The sequence below is a fragment of the Cryptotermes secundus genome, unplaced genomic scaffold, assembly GCF_002891405.2.
Source record: "Cryptotermes secundus unplaced genomic scaffold, Csec_1.0 scaffold958, whole genome shotgun sequence".
Taxonomy (NCBI): domain Eukaryota; kingdom Metazoa; phylum Arthropoda; class Insecta; order Blattodea; family Kalotermitidae; genus Cryptotermes; species Cryptotermes secundus.
In genome coordinates this window covers 1,059,195-1,081,917 of record NW_019720583.1, presented here as the reverse complement: position 1 = coordinate 1,081,917, position 22,723 = coordinate 1,059,195, and the positions used below count along the sequence as shown (strand labels likewise).

The 22,723-nt window shown below is 38.2% G+C and overlaps 1 protein-coding gene across 3 annotated transcripts in view; it reads left to right on the top strand.

Moving 5' to 3' along the window:
• The window catches only part of LOC111869852 (kinesin-like protein costa), a 49,584-nt gene that overhangs the window by 7,472 nt on the left and 19,389 nt on the right, over positions 1–22,723 (top strand). Inside the window, exons 3-10 of one of the 3 annotated variants that reach the window (XM_023861686.2) lie at positions 2,687–2,832; positions 7,014–7,136; positions 10,154–10,325; positions 11,396–11,616; positions 13,245–13,489; positions 19,093–19,301; positions 20,238–20,525; positions 21,768–21,934. In XM_023861686.2, the coding sequence (XP_023717454.1) occupies positions 2,687–2,832; positions 7,014–7,136; positions 10,154–10,325; positions 11,396–11,616; positions 13,245–13,489; positions 19,093–19,301; positions 20,238–20,525; positions 21,768–21,934 (1,571 nt within the window). Of the gene's footprint in view, positions 1–2,686; positions 2,833–7,013; positions 7,137–10,153; positions 10,326–11,395; positions 11,617–13,244; positions 13,490–19,092; positions 19,302–20,237; positions 20,526–21,767; positions 21,935–22,723 lie in introns of those variants that run through there. The other 2 variants (XM_023861695.2, XM_023861703.1) reach the window with 2 other exon arrangements.

Sequence of the window (22,723 nt, the reverse complement as noted above, 5' to 3'; positions counted from 1 at the left end):
AAAGATAAATTCAAATTAAATTCTGATGTCTATAACATGAATACTAGACAAAAATATAACTTCCACCTACCCTCATCAACTTTATCAGTATATCAAAAAGGAGTCTACTTTACTGGCATAAAAGTGTTCAACAATCTGCCACAAAGTATTAAAAACTTGGGCAATGATACTAAAAAGTTTAAATCAGAGTTAAAGAATTATCTACATGCTCATTCCTTCTACTCTTTAGATGAATACTTCAATGTAAATAGAGAATGATGTAAAATTAAGTTATATTAATTTTTAAGCTAAAATTGCCTGTACTTATGTATGTAACCTTTTGACTTGTTCTGTATCCAAAGGTACTAACCTACTTAGGATTTATAGAATGTAAATAAATTCAATTCAATTCAGTCATGCCTCTTTGCATTTGTGTCTATATTTTACAAATTGAATTAGATAAATATTTGGCTCGTGTATTAATAATTTTAGTTAGTTAGTTGCTTATTTAAATATATGACAACTTTACCCTTGTAAAGAGTACAAGGAGGGAAATGAAAGTGGATGATATTTCAGGATTACTATTTCATGATTTGAAATGTGAATGGAATTATAGTGAAAATATTAATAGTGACAAAATAGATGAATGTAAGGATAGTAGTAGCAATGTGACAATGTAGGGAGGGAATCATGAAATGAGTTGTTGTTGGAATGAAATATAGTCCAACTGGAAAAGGAAGTAAATTAGAAAGTCTATACACAGTTCAGCTGGAAGAAAAAAAAGGGTGCTCTGACTGAGTTGTTACTGTTTGAATGTTTCTCAGAATTTTCCCTTTAAAATTATATGATGTGATAGCCAAAGAAATGAATGCCAATGCAGTGTTTTGACTTGACAGCACTGTGCAATGCTTGCCTAGATCAAGATAATGGAAAATTAAGAGACGTAACAGCACGTGAATTATGAGCTGTTGCCTGTGGTCTAGTGGTCAGAGTTCCTGGCTACAGATCCAGAGGTCCTGGGTTCGATTCCCGGCGCTACCAGTTTTTCTGAAAAGTAGTGGGTCTGGAGCATGGTACATTCAGCCTCGTGAGGATAATTGAGGAGATATTTCAAGGAAATAGCAGCTCTGGTCTAGAAAGCTGAAATTAGTGGCCATGGCCACATGACCCTCTTTCCGCTAAAGTTCACACTAACTTCGCTGACAAGCGGCGGTCACTCAGTTGGTATAGTTCACTGTAGAACTCAAGCTACGGAGTTTTTTTTTTTTTCTTTTTCTGCAGAAATGGGAATCGGATTGTCATTAAGTGTGGTACACATGATGAAAATGAAGGGTTCTAGTTTGGATGGTTGGCTTTATTAGCATTCTGGTTACACTCTCTTTCTTAATTACAATTAATGCAGTGCTATCGCTGTTTCTACACTTTAGAATTCACTGTTACACACACTAGTCCTCTCCTGGTAATGCAATTAAAACAAAGGAACTAGCACTTCAAATCACTCCAAATCACTCCACATATTACACATGAATAAAGTCTTCTAATCACACTTTAAGCCTTCACAGAGCTTCTGTGAACGTTCTGTGGCTGTCTCCTACTGAGAACTGACTGACTCGTAGCGCCACTCCTCTTTAAGATAACTCCTTTGCACATACCTCATGGAAAACACTTCCCATTGTTGTTGTGGATATATGTTTACAGCTTCGTTGTCTGGCACTATAGTCAAAGTCACATTGCGACTGACGGTCAGTCAGTCAGTCAGTCAGTCAGTCAGTCAGTCAGTCAGTCAGTCAGTAAGTCTTGGTGTCGAGCCCCATCTGGGGCTCATGACCAGATATTTATTACTGTTTGACATTTACGGTCTTGTTTTTGAGGGACACCCTCTCTGACGAGAGGATGAGTCTGTCATTTATATATGCTGTTGACCCTTGCCAGCGCAGTCTTTCTCGGGTCCAAGTCCCTTGAGACTCGCGACCATATTTTACTGTCTCAGATTTGAGACTTCCCTTTTCATCGCCTTCTATGACTCACAGGGTCACGGCGGAGGTATTCCACCCCGCCTCCACACGGGTGGACTCCTGCCTGGCACTAGACTTCCTACAGCTCCATATGCCAACCTGAAGCAGACCACATAGAAAACACAGTTTCCCTTCTATTATTGCCTGTATTCGTGTTTACATTGCTGTTGTCTGGCAACACATTGATCAAATCCGTTAAGGGATTATGCAACACACCCACTTCAGAATGTACCTATAAATGGTGACAAGGTGAAGAAATGTGAACTGTCCAGATGTTGGACCTCTCATAATGATGAGATGCTGGTTTACATTTGACAAGATACCAAAAGAGTCAATATGCTGTCCATGATAGCTGACACTAGAGCTTTTGAGGTGGATGTTAAATCAAAAAGTTGAAAATATGTTCTTCACAAAGCATAAAGCAGCTGGAAGCTGAAGTAACATCACCCCCATTTATTGTTGTGGTCAAGGAATTCAGTTAAAATTAGTTTTTGCATGGCATATGCATACATGTAAATATTTGGTGGTTAATGATGAGATGCTGTATCAGCTGCTTACTTTATTTATCATGTTCTGAGGTAAGAGGATATTGTATAATGAAATGGAAAGGATGAGTGCAGAAAAAGGTTATATAGTCTGTCTCGAGTTACTACTCTGGTGGTCATATGTCAGGACACTACTTTGTGTTGCAGGATATGATATATCAGTGATTGCATATGGCCAGTCTGGGTCAGGGAAGACATACACAATTCTTGGACCTGGTCTACATTGTGCTTTCAGTGAAACGGAGTATGGCATTATTCCCAGAGTAACTAGAGAAATCTTCAGTCTGCTGGCAGTGAGTGTGATTTGTACAACTTATATCTTGATAAAACTATATATAGTACCTTTCCCCAGCTTAATTATTCATGACGGGACACGCAGTAGTGTAGTTGGTTGAGGCACTTTGCTACAAGCTGGAAAGTCGCGGGTTTGATTCCCGATGAAGTCATTGTATTTTCCAGTTTACCTAATCCTTCCATCTGCACAATGGCCCTGGGATTGCCTGAGTGTCTAACAGAAATTAATACCAGGAATCTTCCTGGGGGGTAAAGGATGTCCAGCATGAAAGTCTGACTACCTCACCGCCATCTGTGAGCCAATTGTCTAGAAAATGTGGCAGCCTTGACGTCTCACAACTCTATGGGCCTCCACAGTCTCTTACAGGGATAGCTTTAGCTTCTAATTGTTCATGATACTTGTATTAAGGAAGAGGGGATAATGTAGAAATACTGTAGAAGTATAAATAGCAAGCTCATTACTCACAGAATCAAATTTAGGTGATAATTACTTAGCTGTACTAAGAGCTAACTTAATTCCAAATGAAGGTACGTCAACAGACAGAATCCGTTTTCATCTTACTCAGTTTCTGAGAGCAAGTTTTCTCATCTCCTTCAGTGCCAGCCTCTAGGAGGAGCATGTGCTAAACCTTCAGTGCCATCTTTTGCAGAAATTGAAGCCTTGAGGAAAAAATCTCTGCTTACCTCAGATTTTTTGACAGATATCAGAAATTTTTACATCTTTTGACAGAGTCTTATAGAATGCATATTAATGCAAGAAATTTGCCTTTTTTTCACACTTCCTGCAATTATAAGTTGGGTATGCTTTGTCACCAGAATTTTTAATAGTGTGTGAGTGTGTGAATGTCAGCCCATGGTTGGTTGTCATTGTAACCAGTAATGACTCCCAGAACAATTGAAAAACCCATTCAGTCGGGATTTGGGATGCTTACTCATACAGTATACAGCATGGATCATACACAATTTAACCCGCCTGGAACATGAATGAGTAATTTTGAGTCAAAAGTTTCTAGTAAATTGATGTAGTGAAGCAAGTAGTGCAGCATCGTTGTGGGAGCAACCAAACGAGATCTTTGTACATGTTACCAAGAAGCTTGTTGTGTATTTTTGTTAGGTACATTGAAAGGCTGAGAATCTGTGTTGTAAAACAACAGAATTGTAATATTCTTTTTTCTGGGTAAAAGTCAAAAGGTAAAGTTGTCCCTGTTCTTAACTAATTAACCACTAAACCATGAAGGTGTATGGGAGAGTGGATGTATAGATCCACATTTTCTTGACCTTGTTACAAGTTGGAGGTGAGTAGTCAGCTTCACACCCCGGCCGCTTTACCCCGTGGAAAGAGCCCCTGGTACCAATTGAATAGAAGGTTAGGTGGACCCCAGAGCCATTCTGGATGACTTGGAGAAGAGAAAACTCTTGACCCTGTCTGGACTCGAACTCCGACATCTCGGTCATCTGGCCCGTAGCCAGTCGCTATACCTGCTGAGCTATTGTGGCTCCCCTCTTTTTTATCAGTATCCATTTTTATTAATAAATTACACAGGCCAACAGCTGTTTTGGTGCTGGGGTATTTGGAGCTGATTTCATATGAATTTGATGCCCTGAATTCAAATATGGCATTAGTTTTTGCCTAGGAGCTCAAATTTTTAAGATATAACATTTTGGTGAAATATACGTTACACTATTTTAAGTTAAATCAGTGGATCAAATAAAAAAACTCAACATGGAATTTTTATTACTATATTATAATTATATTTTTATTTTATTATATTAAATACAAAGATAGAGGAAAAAATCATCGACTATATATAACAGTCAAACCAACTATAGTCACGGAACACTACGGAAGCTTCTTTTTCGTGACTTTCTTGAATGTATTTTAGAACAGTCCCTTTTTAAACTCCAGCAGTAATCTGCCATCATGTGTGTATCCCATCTTCCTTGGTAGCGGTCCTCCATAGTTTTAATATCCTGGTGAAATCTTTCACCTTGTTCCTCACTGGTGTCTCCTAAATTTTCAGGAAAACTATCTAAGTGACTGTGTAAATAGTGCACCTTAATGCTCATGTTACAGCCAAGGGATTTGAAACTGTTAAGCATCTCGTTTACCAGTTCAACATAGTTTTCAGCTTTGTGTTTGCCCAGAAAATTTTCGACAACTGCAACAAATGAAGTCCAGGCTTTTCGCTCAGCCTCGTTCATCGAATTTGCGAAGGCAGGATCCTTAATGAGTTGTCTTATTTGTGGGCCGTCAAATATTCCTGCTTCAATTTTTTCCGTACTCAACTGAGGCATTTTCATTTCTATATATGCAAAGCATGATCCGTTCTTATCAAGGGCCTTTACAAACTGCTTCATAAGGCCCAACTTGATATGCAGTGGAGGAAAGATGATTTTCTCTCGTCTAACTAAGGGATCGTTAATGATATTCTTCTCCCCAACGTACATGTTTTCTCTCTTGGGCCATTCTTTTCTAACCCAGTGGTGTGTTTTGTCTCTGCTATCCCAGAGGCACAAAAAGCAGGGATATTTGGTGTAACCACTTTGCTGTCCAAGGAGAAAATTTACCATTTTTAAGTCCACACAAATCACCCATTGATGTTCATGATACTTTATCTTCTCTAAGACCAAAGCTATGGTGTTATATTCTTCTTTCATTTTCGTGGAGTGAGCAATTGGTATTGAACCATATTTGTTTCCATTGTGTAGAAGGACACATTTCAAACTTCGCTTTGAGCTGTCAATAAATAGGCGCCAATCATCGGGAAAATATTCAGGAAGAGCCATTTTTTCCAAGAGTCCTCTAATTTCGTGACAATATACAAGATTGTAATCTTGAGAGAAGAAGGGTAGCAGATCCGTTTCTCTTGTGCGGTAAAAGGAAATTTTGGTTTCTTGTTCCAGTAAATTTTTGTCGTTCAACCTAGAAGCCAGTAATTCAGAAGCTTCTTTTGACAGGTTGAGATCTCTGATGAGGTCATTTAACTCATCCTGGTTAAAACGTTGAGGGATTGACGACATCCCTTCATAATCACTGTCACCTTCATTACAATCAGAAGGGTGATTAGAGGGAAAATACTCATCCTCACAGAGCTCTGGTAGCTGGTGAAACGTTGGGATCGGTACTTCCTCTGAGTGAGGAACTGGGCGTCTTGCAGAGGCTAAATCAGGATAAGTCCACTTGCTACGGTTGTTTCGATTGATTCCAGTAATATTTACTAGGCAGAAATAACAGTCATCGAAGTGGTTCTTGGGTTCTCTCCAAACCATCGGTACGCCGAATTTCAGACTTTTTCTTTTCCCGGTAGTCCACTGTCGTAAATGTTCTGTACAAGTTTTACAGACCTGATGCGGTGCCCAGGTTTTATCCTGATCACCAAGCCTAACACCAAAGTATACAAAATAAGCTTTCTTTACAAAGTCACTAACAGTTTTTCTGTTTTCTTTTAACGTGTATTCTCCACATATGTAACAAAACACATCAGGTTGATTTATACAACTTCTTCTTCTTGAACTCATTTTATTTCAATTCAGGAACACAAACACAACAATCTTCAACACAGTACGTTTTAGGTTAAATTTATAACAACTCTTTTACTTTTATAAACAAATATCACCCGAGGCCAACTTCGATGTACCCTGCACGGCGAGAACATATAAACTAACCTCAACTCTAGTGGAAGCGTTCAAGTTCACTTCACACCGGACAGACAATGCCATCTAGTGGATTTTGGGGGAACTCAGTGGACAGCAGACTGACAATAGGGCAAATATACAGGAACCAATCCTTGCATATGAGATTTAGAACTGCACAAAATACAATTAGAACTGCACATTTTGTGTAGAACTGCACGTTACAAAAACGCTGATCTAAAAAAGTAGAGCTGGTAGAGAAAAACTGATTTTATATTTAGATTCAGCGCCTTAAATATAACTAAAATTAGTTCTAAAATCCTAGACACCAAAAAAAAATTTTTTTTTGTAGGCCTGTGTTATCTATATTTTACTTACAGGCATAGTTATGCAAGAGGAACTCTGTTCCATTGAGTTTGTTACATATGTAAGATTCATACAATTCATGAAGCACTTCTGTGCCATTTAACACACGAGCATCATAATTGTATGTCCGTTTATATATATTTGGATGGATGAAGTTTGTAAGTATTTTTCTTTCTTTTAGCAAACTCCCGGCAGAAGATTCAAAATAACAGTATCATTTATTGAGATCTATGGCGATGAAATTAGAGATCTTCTGAACACAAGCCAAATCAAGAAAAAAATATTTATTGTAGAGAATCCAGAGGTATGTTTCACGGAGTTACAAAGGTTTGGAGACCAGGTTTTACACACATACAATAGAGCATGTAAAATTATATTGGTATATTCTAATCTTCAAATGTTTAAATGGCAGATAGGAAAATGGAAGCTCATGAACTATATGGCAGCAAATGCGGTCTGCTGCTGACATCTTTAGGAATATAATTTCCTTTTTTTTTACTGTTGGTCCCAATTAATTTTCACTTTTAAAGGACTTATTAGCTATATTTATATTGTGGCATATAGATTCCTTTCTAAGCGGTGACTGTAAACAGCGGCCCTTGCCGGGTAACGCCAGCAACATGCACACAACAATAGAACAGCAGTGATGCAACCTGTTTCTAGGCAATGGATTGGTAAACAGGCATCTACAGCCATAGAATTATGGCTATAAATGGTGTTTTTTATTCGATCCATACAAAATGGTTATGAGAAAGATAGTTGGGGCTATCCAGTTAGTTGAGGTTGGCAGTTCAGTTGAGCTCAGAAAGAGAGGCTGAGGAGAGATGGCGATCCAACTAGTTGAGAGTTTAAAGTCTGGCTGTGAATAAAAGAGTTACTTACAAGAGTGCGGCTGTGAAGAGAAGACTTTATGTGTGCCATAGTTACAGTGAGACTGATATAATTACCATGTTAAAATCCATTGCCAGGATAAGAGTAGTGAAAACTCAGAAGACTTAGTGTGTGCTAGTGATTTGAAAAGTGTGGAAATCAGCAGTTGTAAGTGATTGTAGTTCTGAGTGGTGTGTACAAGTGTGTCAATAAATCCAGTATCCAATCCAAATCCCATCTACAGCCACACATCTCAATCATGATAATATTGTTAGTTTGTCTTGTGTACTGGTGGTGAGACAGAATATTGTGACGTGGATGGCGCAACAGGACGTAGGGGTCACATGAACTCTGCGTTCTCGCGAGTGATGTCATGTACCCCCACTCCTTCCACCATTACGCAATGCTTGATAAACACCCCTCCCCGCTAGGCTGTGACGTCACACAACAAGGGAGCCCATGCAGTGACTGTTGCTAGGCAATCGGTAAACATGACATTATGCAACAGTGGTACCTGGCACGTAAGTGTTTTCTGTGTTGTCCAAGCCAAGCCTAAATTAGGAGCAGTGAACACTATTCAGAGTAGTGAGTAAGGATTAACCTGTCAGTTGCAGTCTAGCAGTCGCCGAGTCAGATTGGATTGAATGAATGGCAGTGTCTCCAGCAAGAGAAGTTTTTGTGGTACTGCAGATTGCAGTAATTGGGAAATTGTGAATTATATAAGTGTCAGAGCAAATGTGCAATAAATTCACTATATCTAATATGGTGTGAAGTTATTTGTCACGTGACATATACCCAACATGTGACAATATATATAAAAATTAAGCTAGTAACAGGCTGTGAAGGCCCATAGGGTTGTGAGATGTTGAGGGTCCCACAGAATCGAGACAGTTGGCTCAAAGATGGCGGTAAGATTGTCAGCCCTACGTGCCAGCCACGCTTTACTCCCCAGGAAAATTATTTAATTAATTCCTGGTACTCATTTCTGTTAGAGGCTGAGTCAACCCCAGGGCCATAGTGCGGCTGGAAGGATTAGGTCAATTGAAAAAAAATCTAATGATGTTTATTTATAGCAAAACCTCCTGAACATTGCACACTGTCCACAAATTACATGTGGCTTTCAAAATTCCTTACATGTATGACTGTGTAACTAAATTATGCAGGATACAGGCAGAAGTAATCGTAAACCATGTAAACCCAGATGTGCGTGGTATTGGACAAGGAGAAGCAAGGCATAGGAAGCATAAGAGGCTTAAAAACTTGGCGGCAGTCAGGCCTAGGACCATTCAGCTGACTAATTGCAGTTTCAGAGTAGTTGCATAAGTTAAGGCATAACCTGCTGCACAAGCCTGCATTGACAGGAAACCTCTGTATAACTTGTATAATTGTTACTAAGTACAGTGCAGTGACAAAGTCCACAGTGATCTTGATGCCTTGACAGCGTGGATATACTCATGCTGAAACTACTGTTCAAGAAACATAGGGCCTACATAGAAAGACCAATCTCTCCCTCATTGAAGCATTTTGTATAATTTTACACATATTACCATTTTCTTTATTGAATCTAATGCATAGACAAATATGCAGATAAAAGTATATACTTATGTATAGTCTTACACATTCCACATTTTATACATTGAACTTCATGTTGTCCACATACATACCAGATTTTTCTAAAATTTCCCACACAGTAAAAAGGTTGCACAGGCCTGTTTTTAAACAGTGTGACACTAGTCCTGGTGGAACCTGCTGAACCACAACATGTGCCACACAATTGTGTGACAGACAGTAAAGGTTAAATGTTCTGTTTTTCAGGACTCTATTGGCATATAGGGACTTAAAGAAAGTGCTATTTGTTAGCAATATTAAATCTTACTGTATAATAGGAACTCTGTTTTAATGCAGATTAATTATCTGACTAATGCCATAAGCTAAAAGTGTTTGTCTTCATAGATTTCTGTTAGTTTAATGTAATGCATCATCATGAGTGATACTAGCACTGTTTTAGGAACAATAAGTGCACTGATTGTCACATGTCACTTGTGTATGGTGCTGTGACTTGTGTTGTGTGCACCTTCAGCTCATTACAATATGTCTTCCAAGTCGTGTCTTCCTTTCAGGTTTTGCTGCCATAGTTTCTTATTCTCATGTCATCTCCCATATGCATGCTATATACCATGCCCAGCTCATCTACCATAATATCATTTGATGAAGAGAACCAATTTATGAAGCTCCTTACTGTCATTTATTTCCAATCTCATGGTACTTCCTTCTCTTGGCATGAAATACTGTTCTCAGCAACTTATCAATGAGCCTCAGTCTGGGTTCTTCCCTCCATGCTAGAGACCAAGATTTCTACTCACACAGACAGATAAAATTATAGTTCTGCATGCTTTAATCCTTATATTAACTTACACTAAGATATAAACTATAATTATGTTTGCTTTCAAGGGTACAGCAGTTGTTGGAGCTGAAGAAATCAGATGTCAAAATGTTAGTGAAGTATTCAATTGCTTACATGTAGGAATGAGCAACAGACAAATAGGATGGGCAACAGCTCAGCATCAGCCATGTCATTCCCAATCTGTATTCACATTAACTCTTGAACAACACTGGATTGTTGGTATGTGTACAAGAGATATTCAGCATACATTTAAATACCATGTAGTTGATTCAGTTAGAAGTAATAATTGAATTAAATTTTTCTTTACCCTGAAGTGTCATGCAATATCAGGTCCACTTGAGTGCATTTGTGTAGCATGCAGTATCGTGATCATTGCAGAACTTCCTTCCCTGTGCCCTTTTTATGATCATTTTAGAACCGTTACTCTCTGTTATTCATCTGTTACTTATAAGGGAAAGATTTGCTCTTATTTTGTATATATCTTTATACTAGAGTTCCGATGAGGTGGAATTTTTTTTTCAATTTACCTAATCCTTCCAGCCATGCTATGGCCTTGGGGTCAACTCAGCCTCTAATAGAAATGAGTGCCAGGAATATTCTTGGGGGTAAAGGGCAGCCGGTGTGTAAGGCTGATGACCTTACCACCAGCTGTGGGCTGATTGTCTAGAGAAAATGTGGGAGCCTCAACATCTCATAACCATGTGGACCTTGAAGGCCTCTTAAAGGCATAATTTTTTTAAATCCATTTGTATCAGTTTCTATCACACTTCTTATATTCTTTATTGTACCATATGCTACAGTGTATTTTTATGAAAATATAAATGTTACTAAAATTATCACAAGGAGAACATCAGAAATGTGGAATTATATATAAAGTAAACTAGAATGAGGGCGTTAGCACTGATCTAATACTTCATTGTGAACTCTTACAGCAGGTAGCTCTTTCTGTATTAATTGTAAAAAAAAAAAAAGTAAAGCTATCCCTGTAACAGGCCGTGAAGGCCCATAGGGTTGTGAGATGTTGAGGTTCACACATTTTCTAGATAATCAGCTCAAAGATGGTGGTAAGGTTGTCAGCCGTACGCGCCGGCCACACTTTACTCCCCAGGAAAATTATTTAATTAATTCTTGGTACTCATTTCTGTTAGAGGCTGAGTTGACCCCAGGGCCATAGCGCGGCTGGAAGGATTAGGTCAATTGAAAAATCCAATGATCTCATTGGGATTTGAACCCACGACCTTCTGGCTTGTAGCATCGTATTAATTATATATGACTTATTTATTTTTCAGACGGCATCATGCACCACGCATGTTCGAAAGCTCAGTTTACTGATCTTGGAGGCTCAGAGAAGACAGTTTTAGTGGATGATGATGGTCATTTGGTATTAGAATCAGTTCGACAGGATTATGGATTGGTAGCTTTGGGAAATGTCATTTCCACACTCATAGAACCCCAGTGGCAGCAGATGCAGGTTCCCTACACGCAGTCTGCGTTAACAAGACTTCTTAAAGTGAGTGACCTGATCTGTTGTGATGTGATCTTGTTGAACTCATGTCATATAGTACTCATACTGCTGTAGTTTTCACATGACCCCAAGTTCGATCCCAGTTGCATCAAGCAGGTTTGTGTACTGGTAGAGACTATCATCTTGACACTTATGGGGTGAAAGATATAGGGACTGACAAAGGCGAAGGGGTGGAAATGGACTTACCTACTGTGTATAGCATCAATTCAGAACATTTTAGCCACTAACATACTTGTGTAGTGCTCAACTGAACTGAACTAAAGCAATTCTGTTTTGGCTCGGATAGTAGTTGCTGATCCATGCTACTGTCATTCCTTTAACGGTTCTGACTTCCTGCATTCCTCACAGCTCTCGAGATTATAGTGTTGTACTGTAGTGGTAACACTGTTAGATCTGTGTAGATGAAGTGCTTGGTTTGAATCTTGGCCAAGACATTGGTTATCCTGAATGAGATTTCTTGTGATTTTCCTTAGACCAGCCAAGCAAATACAAGGATAGTATCTTGATTAGACCGCAAGCACCTACCATTCAACACTATGGTCAAGATACTGTCAGCATCATAAAATAAACTGCGAGAGCCCACAAGAATTTATGAGAAGCATGCAGTATAGTGGTAGCAAGTGACTTGCTTCCTAAGTAGGTCTGTTTTCAAAAATGCTTTGAAGTGACCCTAATTATGTGGCCTACAGTAAGTAGACAGACATTACACTGCTTACCTCTCAGTGAATGTAATGAGATTTTAAGGCTTTGTCTGGCTGAGGAAGTGAATTTGGAACTGATTCAAAACCATCTAGATTCAGTACCTTAAATGCAGCAGAAATTATTTAGATTTACTCAACCCTGTTATCTGATGCATAGTAAAGAGTTAAATAATTTATCTTTATTGTATGGCATTTATATCTGGCATGTGAGAAAAATTTATTTCTCACAGCATTCAAAGGGTAGGAATAAGCAACTAACGGTTAACCTATGGCATTTTCTTCTGATATCTGAAAAACTTTTCACGCGAATGGATGGTAACAGGGTATTAGTTTTATTTCATTCAGTCATTGGAAGATTTTCCCCTTGCAGACATGAGATAGCAAATTATTTTAATTTGAATACCCATATATTTAATGCATTTAAAGAAATTTGATAATATTATTTCATGTATTTATCATATAAAATTATACTTTGAAATATATTGTGCTCTACATATGCATGCTACCACGGTATATTGTATGCAGTAGCTCCCCCCCCCTCCCCATCTCCTTCAGAAACAACAGAGGTGGTGCTCACATACAACTGGAGTATAATTTGGAAGTTTTTCAACTAAAATGGTACTGATATATCTGTACGTTAAGACATTTGTCTATATATCAACTCCCATTACTTCCTAATATTTATTAATACATTTTTTATATTTCTGTCTTTTATCATTACATGCCACCAGGAAAAGACCTCTGGTTGTATTTAAGATGAATTACCTTGCTCTTTTAGCTGTACCTTGAACAATGAACATCATGACTCTCAGGTGTCTGTGGCCACTTTTGTATGTAGTAACAGCTCATATATATAAATCTCACTAATGAATTTTTCTTCTTACCATTCTAAACGTTTTTGTTACTCCATAGAGTTCCTTTGGTGGGAAAGCTACTACATTGGTGATTGGCTGTGTATCACCAGCTTCTCTGGATTTTGATAAAACACTAAACACCTTGAGATTCCTTGCTCAGATACAAAGCATCAATAACATTCCAGTGGTGAATGGAGGAAGAGACAGCAATGATCATGAACTCAATGCAGATGTTACATCAGAGGAACAATACACAGATGTTGTGGATTCAGAGGAAAGGAGTACAAATGCTGATACATTTGGGTTTGTATCTTTAATATTATTACAGTGTTATCCAGTCAAATATATCTGTACATTTTAAAGTGGGTTTCACAGTCCTTTTATATATAATTATATATAATTTGTGGTCTGCCTAAATATCAATTTTATATAGTGACATGTTGCCTGAAAGGCAGTATAACAGAGCCAGAACAGACAGCCATTGCTAGGCAGTGACACATAAACACATTTCCACAGCAGCAGATACACCCACAACAGAAGAACTGCTGTAAGTGTTCAGTAAGTTTAGTAATTGGTCCAAATTCCGTGTGTAGTCACTGACATGTGAAAATATTGTGTAAAAGAGGAGAGCATTTACTAGAATGAATCCCATTTGTGTTACTGCAGGAGAAAACAAGGTGTCCTCTCATGCTACTGAGAACTTTTAATGTACTTACGTCTGTACTTAGATCAGGTAGCCTAAGCCCAGTAACTACTGTTTTTTTTTATGCAGTGCAGCAGTTTCACATAGTATCAATTAAAATCTTTTTGTACAATTTTGTACAGTATTAGTAATTTTTCAAGAAATACTAAAGCTTGAGGTAGGCCACACCATAGCTCAAGTGGTTAGTCGCTGGCTTCCCACTGCAGCGGCCCAGGTTCGACCCTGGGTCTGGTCATGTGGGATTTGTGTTGGACAAAGTGGCGCTGGGGCAGGTTTCCTCTGAGTACTTCGGTTTCCCCTGCCAATCTTCATTCCAACAATTGCTCCACAATCACTCACCTATCATCTGGTGCTGGTACAATAGGCCAGAAGTGGCTGCAGTACAAGGGACTTAGTCCCACCCCACTAGCAATAGTAAAAAAAAGGCTTCATGTATAAAAGGCACAGTGGCGCATTTTACAGGTGTTACCATTCTGCATAGATAAATTGAAATATGTAGTGTGGATTAAACCATAATGTTTGATGAACACAAACAGAATGCATTCTTATATATAAAGAGCTGCATAACTTCCCTTCTGGTTTTCCTCCCCATCATCATCATCATCATCATCATCATCATCACTGGCACGACAGCCCTTTGTGAGCCCTGGCCTTCCTCAGGATTGCACACCATTCTTCTCCATTCGATGCTACATTCCTCCAGTTCTTTACACCCAAAATTCTTATGTCCTGCCACACACATTCTTCCCATCTTAACCTTGGTCTTCCCACTCTCCTATTTCATTCTGGTTTGGTGTTAAGCATTTTCTTGATGGTTCTATTCACGCTGGCACGTATTATGTGTCCAGCCCATTCAAGCCTTTTCACCTTTATAAATCCAATAATGTCTGGTTCATTAAATAGTTTGTATAGCTCATGGTTATACCTCTTCCTCCATATTCCATTTTCTTCCACTGGTCTAAAGATATATCTCAAGATCCTCCTTTCAAATATACTTAACAGTCTTTCATCTGATCTTGACAGTGGCCAGGTCTCAGAGGCATAAGATAGGACTGATCTTATAAGTACTTTATACATCATAGTTTTGGTTTTCCTGGGTACCAGTTGGGATTTCAGGTGTTTCCTAAGGCCATGGAGACATTTATTTGCCGCAAATACGCCTTTTCTATTTCATCACTGATGTCATTTTTACAGTTAACTTCTGATCCAAGGTAAGTAAAATTACATACAACCTCAAATTTATATGAGCCAATTTCAATATATGCAGGTCCATTAGCACGGTCTTTCTTGGTTACCGGCATGTACTTTGTTTTATTTTGGTTAATTTGCAGATTCATCTTTTTCGCTGCTCTCTCCAAATTAAGAAAAGCTTCTTTCATAGATTTTTGTGTTCTACCAGTTATATCAATATCATCTGCAAATGCCACAATTTGAACTGACTTATAGAATATAGTTCCCCTTGTCTTGATGCCTGCATCTCTAACTACCTTCTCTAATGCTATATTGAACAAAAGGCAGGCTAGGGAATCCCCTTGTCGAACTCCATTTCTAGTTATTATAGGGCTGGACAACATATTCTGAATTTTAATTTGGCATTGGGTCTTTCTCTTAGTGGCTCTGACTAAGGCGATTAACTTCCTTGGAATGTGCATCTCTTCCATTGCCAGAAAAAGACTATCTCTATCTATGGAGTCATAGGCTGATCAGAAGTCAATGAAAAGATGATATGTTTCAATTTGGAATTCATTAAACTTTTCAAGGACCTGGCAAATAGTGAAAATCTGATCATTGGTTGATCTTCCTTGACGAAACCCACATTGGTAATCCCCAATTATGCCTTCCACAAAGGGAGAGTGTCTGTTAAATAGAATGTTGGAAAATATTTTATATGCTATGCACAACAGACTAATTCCTCTATAATTAGAGCATACCATGACATCGCCTTTCTTATGGATAGGGCATACAGTACTTAGGTTCCATTCCTCTGGGATTATTTCAGTTATCCATATCTTAACTATTAGCTGATGTAAGTGCTTAGCATATTCTGGGCCTGCAAATTTCTCTAATTCTGCCATGATGAGATCAATTCCTGGAGCTTTATTATTTTTCAATTTTTGGTAACTTGTTCTACTTCTTTTATGGTCGGCGCTGGCTCTTCAGCCTCAAAATTTCCTTGATTCGAGTCTATGGTCATACCTTCCACTTGTTCGGAGGCATTACCATTTAATACTTCCTCAAAATATTGTGCCCATCTTTCCAGTATTGCTTCATCGCTACTCAGTATCGTGCCTTCTTTATCTCTACATAAGGTTGTTCTAGGTTGAAAGTCCTTTCAACTCTTATTTAGTTTTTGATAAAACACTCTAATTTAGGGAAATGCTCCAGTTCAGTCAGCTGTTGTTTATCATATTTCCTTTTCTTCTTTTTTCTTTTCTTCTCGCTTCACTGTATTCTTCCATGGCCCCTTGAGTGTGGTTCCTTTGCTGCATTCTCTTATATGCCTGGGTTTTTTTATTTGTCACTTGCTCACACTCTCCATCAAAACAATTCTTATACTTTATCCTTTCCATTCTTCCACCAGCCTTTATAATAACATCTCTGAGGTCCCTGCAGGCTTCACTGACATCCTCACTATCAGAGAGACCTGCCAGGCATTCACTAATTAATCCAGTATATCTGGTTGCAACTCCTTGTTCCACCAATTTTCCACAATTGAATTTCTTAGCCTGTGATCCATTTATCTTCCTTGCATTAGATATTTGATTTCTAATTTTTGATATTATTAAGTAATGATCAGAGTCAGTGTTGGCCCCCCTGTAGTTCCTGACATCCATCAAGTCTGAACAATGTCTTACATCTATTAGGATGTGATCAATTTGATTAAACACATTTCCATCAGTGGATTTCCAGGTTTGTTTATGTATATCCTTGTGATTAAACTTTGTACTACCTACTACCATGTTTCTTGTGGAAGCAAAATTTATTAATCTCATCCCATTATCATTTGACTTGTTATGTAGGCTATGTTTTCCAATAACCGATCTATATACATCCTCATTCCCCACTTTAGCATTCATGTCCCATATGATTATTTTACAATCCCTTTTTGGACATTTGCCATATATTTCATCCAGTTCATCATAAAAGGATTCTTTCTCCTTATCACTTTTATCTTCAGTTGGGGCATGTGCACAAATAAGGCTATAGTTAAAAAGCTTTCCCTTAATTCGTAGCCTACATGTTCTGTGAGATTTTGCCTGGAAGTCTAAAATAAGATGCTACCTTTTTTATTAACAATAAAACCTGTTCCAAACATATGACTTTTCTTCTGACAGCTATAGAATACAACATGATCCCTCTTTTCCATGACTCCTTTACCCAACCACCTCAGTTCTTGTATAGCAGTGATATCTAGTTTATAGCTATCTAGTTGTTCAAGTAGCATTTTTAGTGCTCCGGCTCTGTAAAGACATAATACAGTCCAAGATCCAATTCTCAAATCCTTTAAACATTTTCCAGGTCGTCTTGAATAGGTCTGTCCGGCTACTCTTTCCTCGGATTTCTGAACAATTTAGTTTCTATGGTGTGAGGTTGTTGGCCTCACGCCCAACCCCAAACTTGGAGGACCAGGGTATCCCTCTCTGTCTGGCTCCTACCCCTAGACCTGTTCAGCATGGGTGGCCTTACCAGTAGCTACGCTGCTGCTGGCATAGCTCTCAGGGTCTCAGGAGCTCTCAAACCCCACTGCCACGATAAGGTGGAGATACCATTGGTGGGGTTTCCTCCCCATACTCACAGAAAAGCTTTTTGCAGTTGGGGTGATATTCACAGGAAGGTTATGGCTTGCTGTTTTTATGGCTACTCCCCAGGTGTTCCAGAGCATTTTTTCACAATTCCTTTGAAATGTTTTGTGTTCATTTATGATAACTCTTCTTTCAACAGAGGAAGTTCTCTGTCTTCCCATTCATAAATGTGTGTGAAACATGTTACCAGTGTCGCTTCTACTACCACAGTCAATAATTTCGTGGATTGGCCGCAAAGCACCATTGCAGTGCACTACAGGGTATAGGTTGAGGCATGATATGATGCCCTGTTAGTTCATCTCTCGTCACAGCAAGAGGCAGTTGTGTGCAAACAGTGTAAGCAGAACTACTGCCTCTATTGTGAACTGCAGTTAAATGTAAGTGGCAGAAATGGAAAATGTGGCAGTTTGAACAATGGACAAACATCAAGTTCTGCCAGAAACAAGGCAAATCTTCTAATGAAACATTTGGCATAGGAAGAATTGGCTGTTCCTACACGACAACACCCCTGCACATCGCTCTGTTCTTGTCCAAGAGGAACTGGCAAGGCAACAGGTCACCATTTTGCAACACCCTCCATACCTCTTTCACCGCTTGAAAGCAAAGCTACGTGGTCATAGATTTCAGTCATCTGAGGAGGTTGTTCATTCATTCATTTATTTCATTTCCATAAATCCATACAGAAACAAGTTCCATGAGATGTGGAAATAGTCAAGTTTGAATCTTAACATAGATACAATAAAAACGTAGAAAAACAAGTTATAGAAATAAATTCAAGAATACATAAATTAATATAATTACATTTCAAAATAACAATTAGTATATAGTAAGCAATCATATTTCTGCCAAGGCCCTTTATATATATTGTTATGTTAATTGTAATAATAAGTGAACAATTAATAATTACTTTAGCAAAATAAAATCATCTATTAAAAAATTCATCAAGTGTGTAGAAGGAATTATTACTCAAAAAGTCCTTCAATTTGACTTTAAATTGATTAGGTATGGGAGCAGTTTCTTTAAGATTATAAGGGAGTGCATTAAAGACCTTTACCGCCATGTGGAACACACCCCTACCATATACAGCCAGATTCACCTGGTTCATATGTAGATCCATTCTCCATCTCCGTCTGTTGTCAATGCCACAAGAGATGCCGTATGGGAATTTTCTGCCATTATGTTTCAGCAATGTTTTCGGCATCTATATAAACATTGGCAGACTTGCATAGCGGCCAGTGGCATCTATTTTGAGGGTCGATGTGGATCTGTGTAAGTGTATGTGAATACCTTGTAATATGATGCGATAAAACCACAGTCCACGAAATTAATGACTGTACCACATATGTCTGAACTATCAAAGCATAAAATTGAATGCAGGAAACAACAAATTTGTGTTTCAGGCTGGAATTTGCAGCATCCCAGTGGCTGAAATTGGTTGCTAATGCAGAAGATTTGCTTAGCAAACTTGTAGTAAGTAAATGCCTTTCTCAAGATGAGAAAGATCAGGTTGAACGTTGGCTGTGTCTCAAACAAGAATGTGAAGAATGTGTTGGAAGTGATGATACTACAAGTTGCAAGGGTTTCGAAGGAAGAATGCTTGAGAGGATAGGTATGTTGACGATTTTAATTTACTTTATTTTTTGAATATGAAGCAAAAAAGATTAACGAATGGACATTTCTACTTTTGTGATGTGATGTCTTTTAGTTGGTATATAGGTACCAATACTTTGGGCAAATGCACTGCCTCCTTTTTCAAGGTAGGTCTTCCAACCTTAAGAAGTAAGCAGTAAATTCCTCCAAAGTGTTAGCCCCTGTCTGCCAAGCTGTATAGTGTTACATATTAACAATAACCTTTACAGTTCCTACCGTAAGAAACTCAAATGTCACATTAAAATTCCTTCTGATTCAAAAATTTATCATTTTAGTTTAACAAAGGATATCCTTGTCTAAGTTAGTCATAACACAAAACATTTGTATAGTTTGTAGCAAAGACCAAAGTATTGTGTTTTTCCCCAATTCCTGGAGATGAATGTTTGATAATGAAGAATGCTTTGTTCTGGAATGTGGCACCATGTAACTATTGCAACCACCTGCTCACGCTGGTCCTTGCTTGCAGATTTCTTATACCCTGAAGATGGAAGCAATACATTCCTCTGAAACGTTGGCTAACACAATATCTACATCCTTAGCAATTATTTCTCATATTCATATTATTAGTCTATGTTGTACTTGTATGCAATAAAGGAACTATTTCTAAATAAATTAACATATTCATTTGTTAGTGATTTGGTAAATAACATATGACTATGTTAATCAAGCATCACTCAAATGTTTGGAGCACTGAGTTTTATTATGAGGAAGGTACCTGTGCATTGTAATTAGCTTCATGTTCATCATTTCTGAATTTTCTGTAACTAAGAGTTTTATGCCTCTGTCTTTCAGTTTATTGAATGGGGTAGCTTGATGGCAAATTTGACATCATCACTGATAGATGTCCATTCTTGTTACTCTTGTGCATAGCATTGCAATTGTTTGATATTTTCAGATGAAATCACAGAGTCAGAAGAAAAGAGTGAAAATTCCCAAGTAGCCTCTTCTTTGAAAATGAAGTCTAATTGCAGTAAGGATGTGAATGAGGGGACTAATTATGAATCTGAGACAGAAAGTGAACAGGATTCGCAGCATCCAGACTTTTTGGAAAAATTGGATGATCTAATTAAAAAATTCAAGCAAAGAACTGATGGTACAGTGAGAAAGAAAAGGGATTCATATATTATTGAAGATCAGAATGATGTGAGTGATGCTTCAGAAGAGTGCTTGGATGAAGCACAGGGTAAGATGTTCGCTATAGGGGTTGTATAATTGTTCATGTTTCAGCAGGTATTTCTAACATGTTTTTTCCCCCCATTAAAGTGCCACTAAAAATGTGTGTTTCATAATCCACGGTGCCTCATACATGGGACCTAATGATGAAAATGAGGAACGTACATAGAGGAACTACAATTAAGAAGTCATTTTTAAATAAATAAGTGGTGTTATAGTAATATTATTTTGGAGTATCCTTTTGCACTGCATAGATCTGACTTTGCAATTTGCTTTTATGCCATCTTTGTGCAACGTCAGTTGCTATTCACTCTTCAATTGACATTACATGTTTCGGCTTAACCGGCCATCTTTAGGTGTACAGGTTTTTGTGATGAAGGAATCTGCTGCTCAGCATAATGTTGTTTTGTTTCTCTTATGTAGTTGCAATGGCCAGTTAGACCGAAACATGTAGTGTCAGTAAAGAGAAAACGATGTGTGAATAGTAACTGATGTTGCACATAGACAGCATAAAAGCAGAAGGCAAAGTCAGATTGTAATAATTAATTTAAAACATAATAAATTTTATTTACTAAACAAAACATTTAAAAAATATTTCTTAATTTTTTCCTTCCTTAACCACCACACTTCTCACATGCCCATATATTGAAGGATATTGTAAGTCTTTTGTTGCATCTGTTAATTTGCACTTAATGTGTGCTGAATGTGTTTCAGAAGGGTGTTTTTGCTGTATGCTTTAATGCAGTCTTCCTTGATATAAAAAGAAATTCAGGGATGTGCTTCTTATGCCTTTCTTCAGAATTGTTGGAACCTGTAGTATTGTCTCCACCTCAGTAGTTCATGCAGTCACCATGTTTTTATTGTTGATGGTAGGAAATTAAGAATTACAATGTTGCACTAGTGGGGTGGTCTGTAGTAACATGATATTCTGTCAGCTTGTTTAAAAGTAATCAGGAACAGATGTAGATCAAGCCATTTTGTAAGAATGTAATAACACAAGAGAGAAATCTGTGCACAAAGATAATCTGCAGAAAATGTTGAAAATGAAAATGTACTTTACATGACTGTGCCATCTTTTAGCATTTACATGAATTACATACAATAGGAACATCATCCCTGAGCACTGGCCTGATTTAATTATGTACACCTACCAGAACAATCACCCTTGGCACACTCATTTTACTGGTAGGTAGAGAATAAATTCATAGTGAAGTTCCATATTTGCTCTGTCATGTTTTTTTGCATGTGCTAGGTGAAGAAACCTGCAGTAAGTGTTATCCTTCTTCGAAAGGGGTTCATTTTGTCAGTCACAAATCACTGGGTGGCAGAAGGAAAAGCATTCATCCTGGAGCTGATATGCCAGACATCACCATGGCAGCAAACCATACAAATTTAGGAACATCTTTAAAAGAAATTGAGGTATTATATATTTGTTCTGTTTGTTGCTTGTTTGCAGCATTGAATGTGCAGAGGTATTATATTTATGTATTGTGACATGGATGGCACAACAGGAAGTTGGGGTCATATGAACTGCGCGTTTCCACGAGTGACGTCACATACCCCCATTCCTCCCATCATTACGCAACGCTTGGTAAACACCCCTCCCCACGAGGCTGTGATGTCATGCAACAGCCGAGTCTGTGCAGCGACTATTGCTAGGCAATGCTTAGGTAGAAACACCTGACAACAATACCTGATATCTGTTGTCCAACAGCAATGCGTTCTCTACGTTGTCTGTGCCGAGCCTCAATAAGGAGCAGCAAACACTATTCAGGAGTAGTGAGTATTGAGTTACAAGTCGAGTTGTATCGAGTGCATGGCAGTGACTCCAGCAGGAGAAGTAAGTGTGATACTGCAGATGGCAGTAATTGGGAAATTGTAAATTGTGTAAGTGTAAGAGCGAATGTGCAATAAATTCGCTAGATCCAAGGTGGCTTGAAGTTATTTGTCGCATGACATACCCAACACGTGACAGTATATTCATATTTATTTTCATACTCATTTATTCGTTTTCTTTCAACAAGTTTACAACACCTGGTGGGAAATGGTAGGATTCTCTTTTGTTGAGTCATTCATAACTCTTCAGTGTGCAATAGGCTTCCCTGGTTCCAGGCTCGCTTCTAACATCAGACCAAAGAAAATATTCAGCACTAGAACATGAATGTGTACTCTAGTGGAGACAGAGCTCCACAATTCATTACCTTGATG